At 36.1% G+C, this 13,729-nt stretch overlaps 1 protein-coding gene across 1 annotated transcript in view; it reads left to right on the top strand.

Annotated features, from left to right (window-relative positions):
- The window catches only part of KCNH5 (potassium voltage-gated channel subfamily H member 5), a 308,323-nt gene that overhangs the window by 192,236 nt on the left and 102,358 nt on the right, over positions 1-13,729 (top strand). Inside the window, exon 8 of the mRNA XM_039242113.1 lies at positions 11,171-11,370. Coding sequence (XP_039098044.1) covers positions 11,171-11,370 — 200 coding nt within the window. The remainder of the gene's footprint in view (positions 1-11,170; positions 11,371-13,729) is intronic.

The following is a 13,729-nucleotide window of genomic DNA, read 5'->3' as shown; positions in this document are numbered from 1 at the left end:
AGTTTCCTTAGTTTGTGTTTTAAAGGTTTTTTTAAAATAAAAAGATACAATATAAGAATGTACAAACTTAAATATATCATTATCATCTATTCATCAGATCAGATCATAATTGAACCTGTGTGTGTGTGTGTGTGTGTGTTTGTGTGTGTGTGTGTGTGTGTGTGTGTATGTATGAGAGAGAGAAAGAGAGAGAGGGAGGGAGGGAGGGAGAGAATGGAGATGATAGAGGAGGAAGATGCCTTCTAACTTTACAGAGGAAAAAATATTGGAAACAAAGTAGAAGTACTAAAAGTATCTGTTGTTAGTTAAGTAACTTGTGGAATATAAGTTATAATTTCAGTTGTTTCTTGAATTCCAAAACAGTAGGAATTTTTAGACATAGAAAATAAAACACACATCTTAACTGCAGAAACAGAAAGGTCCATCATGCTATCTTTCCCAAGCTGGTATTCTATTTTTTCATATCTGTGCTGACTCTTGACCAACTTGGCATCACCTGATATGAACACATCTGATTTTCCTTTAGTCATTTGTACTCAGCTGAAGTTTAAGTCTTACTTTGTAACTATGATTTTTGAAAAATAATGTCGAAATAAAAGTATCTCCTTTCACTTGGGGGCATGTCTGAGTGACTGTTAATCGATGGCTGGCTCTATCTGTGTGCTTTTTAATCTCCAAACCTCCTCACATTTCTCCTTCCTCTGTTACCTTCTAAGATGGCTTCTAGAATTTCTGAGGAACATAAGAAGAGTGACCAGTGTCCCAAAGATGGCAGATCTAGCTCTGCCCTTGCTTGAGATGGTGTTCAGTACCTAAGACAGCTCCCTCAGATGTTGTGTGTGTGTGTGTGTGTGTGTGTGAGAGAGAGAGAGAGAGAGAGAGAGAGAGAGAGAGAGACAGAGAGAGACAGAGAGAGACACTAAGCTAACCTTTGTATCAGGTGGGCAATGCACTAACCAGGAAGATGTGATATCCTGAGCAAGGAGGCAAGCCCCTGCAAGAAAAGGGCTCAGGGTGATGGTACATATATTAAGGAAAGGGAAGGTGTGGCACGAGAAGGAGCTGGTGGCCTCTAAAGATAACACACCATTTTCATCTTTGATTGTCTTTGATTACCCGTTAGATTTTGATGTATGTTAGGAAATATTGTTTGATTTATAATAAATGAATCATAAATAATGAGGTTAGTATTCACTGGGCATCTATTATTATCAGTTTATTATTTTCACTCCTCTTATTTCAGAATAATTGTTCTATATTTTCCAGGTAGTCTTTATCAAAGTTACAAAAACTTCTATAGCTATATAATCAAAATAAGTATACTAATTTTACTAGAAGTCTAAATGAACTGTGCTGGATTAGAAAGAAAAAAATAAAGTAGATTTACTTAGCCTAAAAAAATAGAAAATAACTGTCACAGAACGATTGTGTGAAGATCAATCTATTTTGATCCTTTGATTCTTTGTTTTTACTTTAACTTCAATTTCTTGATGTTCTTTTGAATGAACAATACTTTTAAATCTTTTCATTCATCTCCTTTTCTCCCTTTCCTTCTATCTTTGATGTTACATTAGTAATTGATTAACATTTATGTTATTTATTATATATATTTTATAAAACTAAATGAAATTTTAGGGCATATAAGAAATAATATCAATAATCATTGCCATGTAATTATTGAGACAATTTTGATGTAGTCAGTTGTTATGGCATTCATAGGATTGTCCATAAGCTGATGCAATCTGCCCAATATTATGCTATAACTTGCTAAGCTCTAAAAATTGTCCCTCTGTGTCCCAACTCATCTCACTAGTTGACATTTAGTTCAAATAATGATTTAATCAACTCATTGTATTATCTGGATTCCCTATTCAAAATTCCTACATCCCTTAGAGTATATTAAATAGTTTTCAGTATTTAACATAAAGTAATAAGATTCATCTCTAATTAGATAATTAGCACATTTCACATACTAGGTGAAATGGGGCATATTTAAGTGAGGTTAGGAAAGAGAAAATATCTGCTCGTAAGTGGGTGCCTGGAAGGTGCCTGCATATATGATATGGGTCATTGTAAAAAAGGAAAACCAGGAGCCATTATGAGAGAGTTGGAAGAAGAGTAAGACTTTGAAACTGCAGGTTCCTAAAGATCAGCTTCTTTACTTTGTTCTAAGACCAACAGGAGTCATTTCCTATTTCTTAACAGGCTAGGAGCTATGCATACAATCATAGATTGATTGATGGAACATTTTCCTTCTATATCTTAAGTATCAGTATTAAAGGTAGACTTCAGTGAATATAAATAGAAAGGGAAATGATGGTTAAACCACCTGCAAGATTTTAAGGTTACCAGAAATGCATTCTCATAGCAACACTATAAATTGCTCAGTCTACAGCCAATGTTTACTTGCCAAGGTTTATAAGGAGATAATTAGGAAAAGTAAATGTTGGATGTCATCATGAATGGGCATGAAAAGTATAAAAAGTACAAATCATTAATGAGATAAATAGATGAAACTTGACCTAGGAAACAAACAGGATGAAGTGACTAGAGAGCATAATTCCTTCAGAGACCCAGATAGCATCATCATCTCTGTTTTTGTGAGTGGCTCATAAGAGTGGACGCTGAATTATAGTTAATTCACTGAACATAGATTTTTGTTTGGCTCTGCAAATTATTTAACCATGAGAAATAAATCATATTTAGTTTTTTTTTTTTTTTTTTTACAAATAGTTTATTGTCAAATTAGTTTCCACATAACACCCAGTGCTCATCCCCACAAGTGCCCTCCTCCATGCCCATCCCCCCCTCCCCCCCACATCAATCAGTCCTCAGTTTTTGTCAGCATTCAAGAGTCTCTCATGGTTTGCCTCTCTCCCTTTCCCCCACCATTTCCCCCCTTCTTCTCCCGATTGGTCCTCTGTTAAGTTCCTCCTAGTTCTCCTATACGTGCACACATATGATATTTGTTTATCTATACCATGGAATACTACATGGCAATGAGAAACAATGAAATCTGGCCATGTGTAGCTACATGGATGGACCTTGAGGGTGTTATGCTGAGCGAAATAAGTCAGGCAGAGAAGGACATATTTAGTTTTTATATTTGGGCTGGCTATAAGCTTATTTGTGAAGTTTTGTAAACCATGAAAAGGAAAAGATCATTAGCATTCTTCCACAGAATGTGTTTGTGAGAACTAAAGACTAAACTTTTCTTTAAAATTTTTTTTTAACATTTATTCATTTTTGAGAGACAGAGTGCAAGGAGGGGAAGGGCAGAGATAAAGGAAGACACAGAATCTGAAGCAGGCTCCAGGTTCTGAGCTGTCAACATAGAGCCTGATATGTGAGGCTTGAACTCAGGAACTGTGAGATCATGACCTGAACTGAAGTCAGATGCTTAACCGACTGAGCCACCTAAGTGTCCCAAGATTATACTTTTCTATAGAAAGTAGTGGCTACTACTTGAGAGCAGGAATTCCATCTCTCTCTTTATCATCATGTCCCTAGTGGCTAGTGTAGTGAGTGGCTGGTATAAAATAGATGTTCAATAAATATCTACTGAATTCAATGTTGAATGAATAAGGAAATTTATGACTAGTTATAATGGCACTATTCAATCTTTTAATCTATGCCTTTTTTTGAAAACATTAAACATTCATAGCTTTTATGTTTATATTATGAAAGTGATAGGTTTTTGGAATTTGAAAATATAAAATATGTTAAGTATTTTAAAACTATTTCCTAAAATATACTCTTGGGGTCTGATGTACATCATAAGGAGCTCACTCCCCTCCTCCCCCAGTTCTCTGTCCTGTTGAGAATCCATATATTTTATTAGGGTTTAAATTATTTTAGTTGTATAACTGATGAAATTTAGCAGCTTAAAATAAGAGCTGCCATTTATTTTAGCCTTGAGTCTAATGTATGTATAGGTAGGAATGCATGACTTATTGCTGGTCCATATGGTATCAGCTTGAGTGGCTTGAATGGGTCTCTAAAACCCACTTCTTAGTTGGTTCAGCCACAAACATGGCTATTATGTGGTCAATCTGTGCACTGCACACATAGTTATAGGTTGATGGAATATTTTCCGTCATATCTTAACTATCAGTATTAAATATAAATACAAATGGAAAGGAGAATTTTATTGAACTACTTATATAGCCTTAAGTGTTACCAGAAATGCCTTCTCATATCAACATTTTAAATTGTTCAATTTAAGGCCAGTGCTTAGCTGGGAGCTTAGCTAAGTTATTGGCTAGGTGCCTTGATTCCCTTTCATGTAGGTCTCTAGAAGAATACGTGGGCTTCCTCACAATATAGAAACTACATACCAAGGGCAGGTGTTGAAACAGCAAGGAATTGGAAGTTGGTAGTTTCCTAAGGCCTGGACCCAGCTAATGGCATATGAGCATAGTAGCCATATACTGTTGGTCAATTATAGAGTATGCCTAGATTTAAAGGGAGGGAGGGGCGCCTGGGTGGCTCAGTCCGTTGGGCATCCAACTTTGGCTCAGGTCATGGTCTCGCACTTCTGTGAGTTTGAGCTCCACATTGGGCTCTGTGCTCACAGTTCAGAGCCTGAAGCCTGCTTCAGATTCTGTGTCTCCCCTTCTCACTGTCCCTCCCCTGCTCATGCTCTGTGTCTCTCTGCCTCTCAATAACAAATAAACATTAAAAAAAAAAATAAAAAAGGGAATGGATATAGTCCCTGCCTGTGAATGGAAAGGGTGTCAGAGGTTTGTGGCCATCTTTAATCTACCATAATTATCTTCGAAATAATCCCTTTGTGTGAATAAGAAAATAGAAGACTTTTAGATAAGGCATTTACTGATCTGTATGCCAGAATTACCAAGACTTTAAATATGATAAGCTTGCAAAAGTGGCTTGTCTAAAGTTATCTTAAGCCTAAAAGGCTACAGGAGCACATATAAAAAGAGACTCATCAAATTTTAATCAGTTAGCCTAATTATTGTTAGTAAAGTAGGTGAGTTGATTATATTGCATTGCATTCAAAGGGCAAAATTATATAACAGGTCTCTACACAACAAGCCAGACCAACCATGGGCATTCATGTTTGGTTAATGATAATGGGTCTTCCCAATTTATTTATTATCTTAATATAGCCAAAGCATATGTCACCTTAGCTTCTAAGCATTTTATTCTTCTAATCACATTATAATGTGTATTCCCTCCATGTTTTTATATCACGATAGTAAGACTTTGATTAGAAAGAAGGATGTTTCTGAAAAATTGTTTCTTAGGTTTTTTTTGTATAAAAATACTAGAAAAAAAATTGAACACTTAGGATGTTCCAGAACCTGGTCTGTGTTCTAGAAATACAGTAGGGAGCACAGAGAATGAGGTCTGGAATACAGCAGTAAGCAAAAAGGACATGACCTATGCCTGTACTCATGGAATTTGCATTTCAAATGGGGAAGATAGAGAAGTAAGTAGGTAAGAAAGTACTGTAAATAACAATAAAATAGTGATGAATAAAATAAAGATCTTAGGTGTCGCAAAGTAATGGAGAGTAATCTTGCAGAAAGGCCATGGTTAGAAAGGTGGTCATGGAAGCCCTCTGTGGTGAGTTGGGTTTTGAACAGAGACCTGAATGAGGACAGGAAATAGACCAGGTAGGGATCTTGGAGAAGAGTGTTCTAGGCAGAAGAAACAGTTAGTGAAAGGGTGCTGAAGCATTAATGACTGTGGAATGTTACAGTAGCAGGAAGAGGGCTAATATAACTGGAGCAGAGGGAATGAGGGAAAGGTGGTAGATGTTAGGATCAGGGATGGAGGCAGTGCTCTGATTATAGTGTTAGTGTCCTTGGACCATCACCTGGTTGGATTTAAGTCTAAGAGTGATGAAAAAGGGTTTAGGTAGAGGAAGCCTAAGATAATTCAATTTTTTTTTTTAAAGATTATTCTTTCTGCTGTGTGAAAAATTGTTTGCTAGCTATTTCAATGATGATGATGAGGAGGAGCAGGATAGTGATGATGATGATGGTGGTGGTGGTCGTGGTGATGGCGAAACATAACATTTCATGGAGGCGTACTCTTAATTGGATTCTCTTTTAAAACTGTTTTATTTGGGTTATCTCATATGACACAACCTTTTTGTGAGGATTCTATTGTAACTTTACAGTTGTAAGTGAAGTAATAGAAGTCCAGAGAGTAATTGGCCCATAAAACCACAGCTAGTTAGTGGAAAAAACACATAAAGAGTATACAAGGGTGCTGGTAAAGTGGTGAGCTGTGACTGAACTGAGGCCATGTTCTGAAGGTAGAGTCAACAGTAATTGCTGATGCATTAGGGATAGGAAACAAATCAGAGTGAATGAAGGATGACTTTGTAGCTTTTGATCTGAGCAACTAGGGGTGGCTTTACAAATTTCTGAGATAAAAAGTACATTTGGTTGTTGGAGAGAAGGTATTGTAAATTGAGTTCTTTTTTGGATATGTTTATCCTGAATGGCTATTAGATATCCGAGAAGGTAAGCAAGTCTGTAATTCGGGAGTCAGGTTTTACTTTGGGAATTAGCAACAGAGAGATAGTTTTTATTGAGATCTGTTTCCCTCATTGTGTATTATGCCTCAGGGCCTTTCTCAATAAGCATTTGACCATTTACTAGAATCAAAAAGACAAGAAATAACAAGTGTTGGCAAGTTTGTAGAGAAAAAGGAACGCTCATGCACTCTTGGCGGGAATGTAAATTGGCAAAGCCACTGTGGAAAACAGTATGGAGGTTCCACAAAAACTTAAAAATAGAACTACCATATGACCCAGTTATTTCACTACTGAGTGTTTACCTAAAGAAAGTGAAAACACTGTTTCAAAAAGATACATGCCCCCCATGTTTATTGCATTATTTACAATAACCAAGATATGGAAGCAACCCAGGTATCCATCCATAGATGAATGTATAAAGATGATGTATATGTATATATAATGAAAAATGATTCAGCCCTAAAAAAGGATAAGATCTTACTGTTTGTGGTGGCACAGATGGATTTAGAAGATATTATGCTAAGTGAAATAAGTCAGAGAAAGACACATAACATATATATGATTTTACTTATATGTGGAATCTAAAAAAACAAAAAAAAATGAACAAACAAAAAGCAGAAACGGACCCATAAAAATGAAGAGCAAATTGATGATGGCTAGAGGGGACAGGGTAGAGGGATAGGAAAAATAGGTGAAGGAGAATGGGAGATATAGGCTTTCAGTTAAGGAATAAATGAATTGTGGGGATAAAAGGGACACCTTAAGGAGTATAATCAGTGGTATTGTAATGGCATTGTATGCTGACAGATGGAGCAGAGCATAATTTATAGACTTGTGGAATCACTATGTTGTACACCTGAAACTAATGCAACATTGTATGTCAACTATACTTCAATTTATAAAAAAAGAAAATTAGGGGAAATCAATAGAAGCAAAAATGCTATTCCCATTGGTATTATATACTGCTCTGTCTCCCCTCCTCCAAATTAAGACCCAAACAGATTTTGAAGATTCAAATTTATTAAAACCTTTTGGGTGATATGTTGTGTCCTAATCAAGGGAGAATGAGAGGGAGGGCCAAAAGTTCTCCAAGGGATTGGAAAAGTACTATTAAATAAAAATGATATTGAGGCACCTGGGTGGCTCAATTGGTTGAGCTGCTTACTTTGGCTCAGGTCATGATCTTGCAGTTTAAGCCCCACATTGGACTTTGTGCTGACAGCTCAGAGCATGGAGAGAGCTCTGGATTCTCTGTCTGCCACTCTCTCCCTCTTCCCTCTCCCCTCTCCTCTCTCTCTCCCCCTCTCTCTCTTCCTCTCTCTCTCTCAAAAATAAATAAACATAATAAAATAAAACAAAATAGATGAGATTAGTTGATGATAGCCACATTGCTGTCAAATATAAATACTATTAAAAATAGACATTTTGGTGAACACACACACAGATGTGCCCATTTATCCTGGGAACACAAACTGTGGTGGGAAGCAGTATTGTTGCTTGCTATGGAATATCGTATTTGTTCTTAACAAGTGTGTGCTAGTTTTAAACATTGAAAATATTTTTAAGAAAGAGGACCTGTACATGTAATAAAATTTTACAAAAATTATATACCAAAAATGAGGGCATATAAAACAATAGTGAAATATGGATAAGGTCCACAGTCTTGTTAATTGTATTGCACGATTTTCAGTTTCCTGGTTTTTATAAATTATTTTAGCTGTGTAAGATGTCATCGAGAGAAGCTGCTTGTGGGTACATGTGAAATTTTTGCATTATTTTTGCAACTTATTTCAAAGTAAAAAAAATTGTTAATATAACTACATATAATTGAATAGGTCTTACCTTTAATTATGACCTTATTTAGCCCTACCCACCACATTCACATGAAAATGGAAAGCAGAAGTGGATATCTTTGTAATATGCCTAACTTAATGGGATGTTGATTATATCCTTCATTTATTAATGCTGCACACTTTTAATACTTTGGCAGTTTTATTCATGCTTTAGTGCTTAAAATTTTTATATGAGCAGAATGTGTGCATATTTAATGTACCCAGAAAGATGAAATGTTTGGTAATTTGTTAAACTAAAAGGCAATAGAAAGACACTTTGGCAAATATAGCATATTGCAAGCACTTTAGGGAGCCAAACAAGCTAAACATATCAAAATAATGGTAATTCTCTGATATTTATTGACAATGTATAATAGCTGAACACTATTCAAAAAAGGGATTATAGAATTATTTTATTAATCTGAAATGTTCATTATTTTTAAAATGTAATTTCTATTTGTCTTTTCTGAAAATGAAAAACTTCCATATTTGTTATATGATTCGTCTACCATTAATTTGTTCACACTATTTCTGTATTTGTCTTTACTAATACCAACAATGAAAGAATACAGATGTTAAATCTGTGATTACTTTTTTGTTTTTGTTTTTATTAAAAACATTTTTAATGTTCTATTTCTGAGAAAGAGAGAGAGAGAGAGAGACATTGTGAGTAGGGGAGGGTCAGAGAGAGAGGGAGACACAGAATTGGAAACAGGCTCCAGGCTCTGAGCTAGCTGTCAGCACAGAGCTTGAGCGGGGCTTGAACCCACGAACTGTGAGATCATGACCTAAGCGAAAGTCGGACGCTTAACCGACTAAGCCACCCAGGCACCCCTAATGTTTATTTTTAAGAGAGAGAGACAGACAGACTGTGAGCAGGGGAAGGGCAGAGAGAGAAGGAGACACAGAATCCAAAACAGCTTCAGGCTCTGAACTGTCAGCACAGATTCCGATGTGGGGCTTGAACTCACAAACCACGAGATCATGACCTGAGTTGAAGTCGGATGTTCAACCGACTGAGCCACCCAGGTGCCCCATTTTTGTTTTTAAATACAAAGATTTAAAGACCATCTTGCCATTGGCAACAACATGGATTGAGCTAGAGAACATAATGCTAAATGAAATAAGTCCGTTGGAGTAAAGACAAATACCATATGATTTCACTCATAGGTGAAATTTAAGAAAGAAACAAAAAGAAGAGGGGAGGGGGAGAGAGGTAACCCAAGAAGCAGACTCTTAACTATAGAGAACAAGCTGATAGTTACCAGAGGTGGATGGGAGGATGGATAAAATAGGTGAAGGGAATGAAGTACACTTATGATGAGCACTGAGTAATATATAGAATCGTTGAATCACTATACTAGATACCTAAAACAAATGTAACACTGTATGTTAACTATACTGGGAGTGAATGAATGGATAAATAAATAAGTAAATACCCAGGTGAGAAATGTCAGCACTGTATTGTTCGTACTCAGTTTTAGCAAAACACCTTCTGCCTTAAATATTGTTCTGTACTAGCATCAAAATCTCTAAATAACAGCAAGAAAAAAACACGACTGAGTAAATGCTTATAAAATCATAGCTTTCTGTTGTAAAATGATAATTCACTTGTACTCAAACAACTGTTCTTAAAAAAACCAAATGATTTTCTGAAAATAGACTAAGGTTTTGAAGTTGATTCACTAGCTTGATTTTATACCATGTTCATCAAATGGAATTTGGCTGATGAAATTGGAAAATGAAACAGACCATACTTTCTTTGTTTAGAGGAGTCATTTTTCAAAGGTAGGAGGATATAGAATGGAAGTGACCACTGTCTCAAACTCAAAATGCTTATGGAATGTATGTGGTTGCTAAACATTGTGTTTATGAACATTAAGGGGAATAAAGTACTGCCCCTTTTCAAAAGAGTGTACTGACCATCAAGGAATGGAATCAAAGAGACAGGATAGGATAGTGTAGGGTTGGATTGGAAGTATGTTGAATTTGGGCTGAACTCAGTTGCTTTTAAAAGCTTTTACAAGATGAGGTCAATATTAGTAGCCTGATCACATCTGGAGAGAGAAGAGTTGGTGAATTATGGGTTGAGGGTGGGCGTAGCAGTCAGGGGCATTAAAAAACTGTATTGCACTCATAGGGTCCTGTAGATAAATAACAGTGGTTTTCAAATTGACTTTATTCTTAATTAAAATGATGGAATAAAAAAATGTACAATGCTGGGATAAAACATGAGTTTAATAACTGGAAGTTTCAGGCATTTCCAAAATTTTAATTTAGCTGTTAATTCTAATCCCATTTCTTTCCAGAACCTTCTTTAAGAAGTGGAACTCTTCTAATTTGTCTTCACTCCCTACATTTCTGATGTTCTGTTAAAAATGTTTATAAGCAGGGAAGTATTCCAAAAGCTGAAGGAAGTAAGCAATGAAGAAGAACATACATGTCTAAGCTGGATCATCAATCCTGGAAAATTTAAATTGATTAGGCTTTATTCAGGAGGACAAGTCTTCAGGGTATAAGTCATAAGGCTAGAATTCCTTAGGCAAATTTTAACGTTGGATCATCCAATTCTTTACAAAATTGATTTGATTAGCCACTCTCATGGTTTGCCATGTTGACTAGGATAGCACATGCTCACAAAGCCATGTTTCTTATACTGAAGAACATTGAGTGAACACTTAATTCCAGGCACTCTTCTTAGGGCTTAACATGCATTAATCTCTAAAAGTTTGTAAAGACATCTCTGTCAAATGATTCATTGATTTGATATTCATATTTGTTTTTACTTGGGATCATTGTTTTATTTTCATTATTTCTTCTCTTTCAGCTCTTCTTTATGCGACTATTTTTGGAAATGTTACCACAATTTTCCAGCAAATGTATGCCAACACCAACCGATACCATGAGATGCTGAATAATGTACGGGACTTTCTGAAACTCTATCAGGTCCCCAAAGGCCTTAGTGAACGGGTCATGGATTATATTGTCTCAACATGGTCAATGTCAAAAGGCATCGACACAGAGAAGGTATGTGTTATTATTATTGTTCTTTATTTTCCATTTCAATAGGCTCTTCAGATGCCTATAGCTTTGCCACTGTATATTGCTTCATAAGTGTTACTCTGCTCTTCATAAGTGACGTATCAGTCATCATACCAATTGAGTGCTTAGGAGGTGAAAAGCACTCAACCCTTAATCATTGATTTAGAAATTGTGGTTTCTGTAAACAACTCATTACTCTATTTCCTTAAAACACTTGCTGCCACTCAGAGTAATTTGCTGCATTCCTCTAGAATTAGCAGTGCTGCCATCTCTTCTGATTTTAGTTTTGATTTCTCCTTTGAATTTTTGCCCATTTAAAATTTAGAAAGACATTTTTTTGCTTATAAACTAAAAAAGTTTTATATTTTCCATGCTGTCTTCTACTTAAATCTCTCCCCTTTCTCACACATGTTTATAAAGCAACTTACAATTCTTTATTTTCCTCATCTCTTTACACAAATCTACCTCACTCATCTACATCACTAATTTCTTATTTCTTGCTTATCTTTTCATGAAACCTCTTCTAATTTTTCATCTATCTTCTACTAGGGGCAAAGAAGGACCCAAAGTCTTCCTTAAAAAATCAAAAACAAAAACAAATTTTAAAAAATGCTCACTTCCTACACCCGGCTGATTCACATCAAATATGGGGAATGACAAGTAGGGCTTGCACATGAGTTTTAGAGAAAACCAGTCTGGAACTGTTATTCTTTATAAGCATCAGTGGAGACCATTACCTTTAGGTTCTGAATTTTTGACATGATAATCGGATAGTACATTACCGTCCTTGCCATTTCCCACAAATTTGATTTGTTCTTTTAATCGTATGATATTGACTTGGAGTTTTTCTTTAAGATATGTTCAGTAAGCACCTTCCAATGTCAAAAGGAAAGAGCAAATGAACCAAGTAGATGTTCACTCAGAGGAATTTCATTTAGGTAGTTGTAAGCCAGAGCAGCTGTTGTTAGGAGCAGATGGTTGAGGGGATATTTAGGGAACAGACTTGGAAGAGTTCAGAGAAGGAAGCCTTCAGAGGAACTGCAGATGAGATACTTGGGATAATTATGTGAAGAATCATGAAAGAGGGTGAGATTTCTTCCCTTTCAACAAGATACAGTATTAACTTTCTAGTCAAACAACCATTAAAGTGGAATATATGACGGCAGACAGGAAAAAGACAAACCACATTCTGTGGTCTTTGATTAATATATGCCCAAGCCAAACAATATATGGTTATAGGGAGAGTGTCCAAAAAAGGGAGAAAATCTTTCTCAGGGACACAGGTGAAGGTCAGTGTTTAAGACATCAAATCATGATGTCCTTGGAGGTCCACATTTGGTGAAATTGAGATCAAGAGGCAACTGTTTACCTTGGCAATCACCATCTCAGTCAGAAGCTTTTCTTTTCAGAAAATGCAGTGGAGTCACATGGTAGGTAGCAGAAAACATCAGCAAAATGATGGAATAATGACCTTTTTACATTTGAAAAAAGGCTGACCCATAGTTTAAGCCCAGATCTAGTAAGGGGCAGATTTTTGAGTCCCAGATGCTGGATTAGTTAAAGAAGGGAGCTGACTAGATTCTCATGAGCTTCCCTTCAAGGACCTGCCCACCTGCCTGCTTCTTGATGGAGTTGGGGTATAGTCCAATGTCTGGGGAGTGTCTGAAAGTAGAGATGCTGGGCAGCAGGAAACAATTTCTGGGTTCCTATGATTTACCACTTTCATTTTGTTTGGTTTACTTATTCACCATTTGTGGTAACAGAAATGTACTTTTGATGAGTAGAGTATCCAAAGAAAGTGGAATGATAGGGGGAAAAAAAGATTGGGAGTCTAATATTAAAAGTAAAATAATCTTTTAGTTCAAATGAAAAGATTCTAAAATAAGTCAAAATATTAAAGTGGATTAGCTTTTGGATAAGAAAAACTCATGTGGGCACCTGGGTGGCTCAGTTGGTTAAGCATCTGACTCTTGATTTTGGCTCAGGTCATGGTCTCATGGTTTGTGGGATATAGCTCCAAGTCAGGCTCTGTGCCAACAGTGCAGAGTCTGCTTGAGATTCTCTCTGTCCCTCTCTCTGCTCCTGCCCCACTTGTGTGTGAGTGCACTCTCTCTCTCAAAATAAATAAGCATTTTAAAAAAAAAAGAAAAGAAAAAAGAAATCATGCCTCCTAACTGAATGGGAATCCAGAGAGAGTAGTTTTTGATTAATGGGAGAAGCAGAGTGAAATAACTGTGACAAGTATGAAAGCTTTGTTATGCATGTGTAAAACATATCTGAAGTTCAATTTAATATAGAAGCAAACTTTCCATGACTATATTGATTTCTTCCAGCCTATTAAGAA

This window comes from Hyaena hyaena, unplaced genomic scaffold (assembly GCF_003009895.1).
Source record: "Hyaena hyaena isolate Hyena2069 unplaced genomic scaffold, ASM300989v1 scaffold_208, whole genome shotgun sequence".
In the NCBI taxonomy this organism is placed as follows: Eukaryota; Metazoa; Chordata; class Mammalia; order Carnivora; family Hyaenidae; genus Hyaena; species Hyaena hyaena.
The sequence above is the reverse complement of the archived record's forward strand: the minus strand, read 5'-3'. Positions and strand labels throughout refer to the sequence as shown.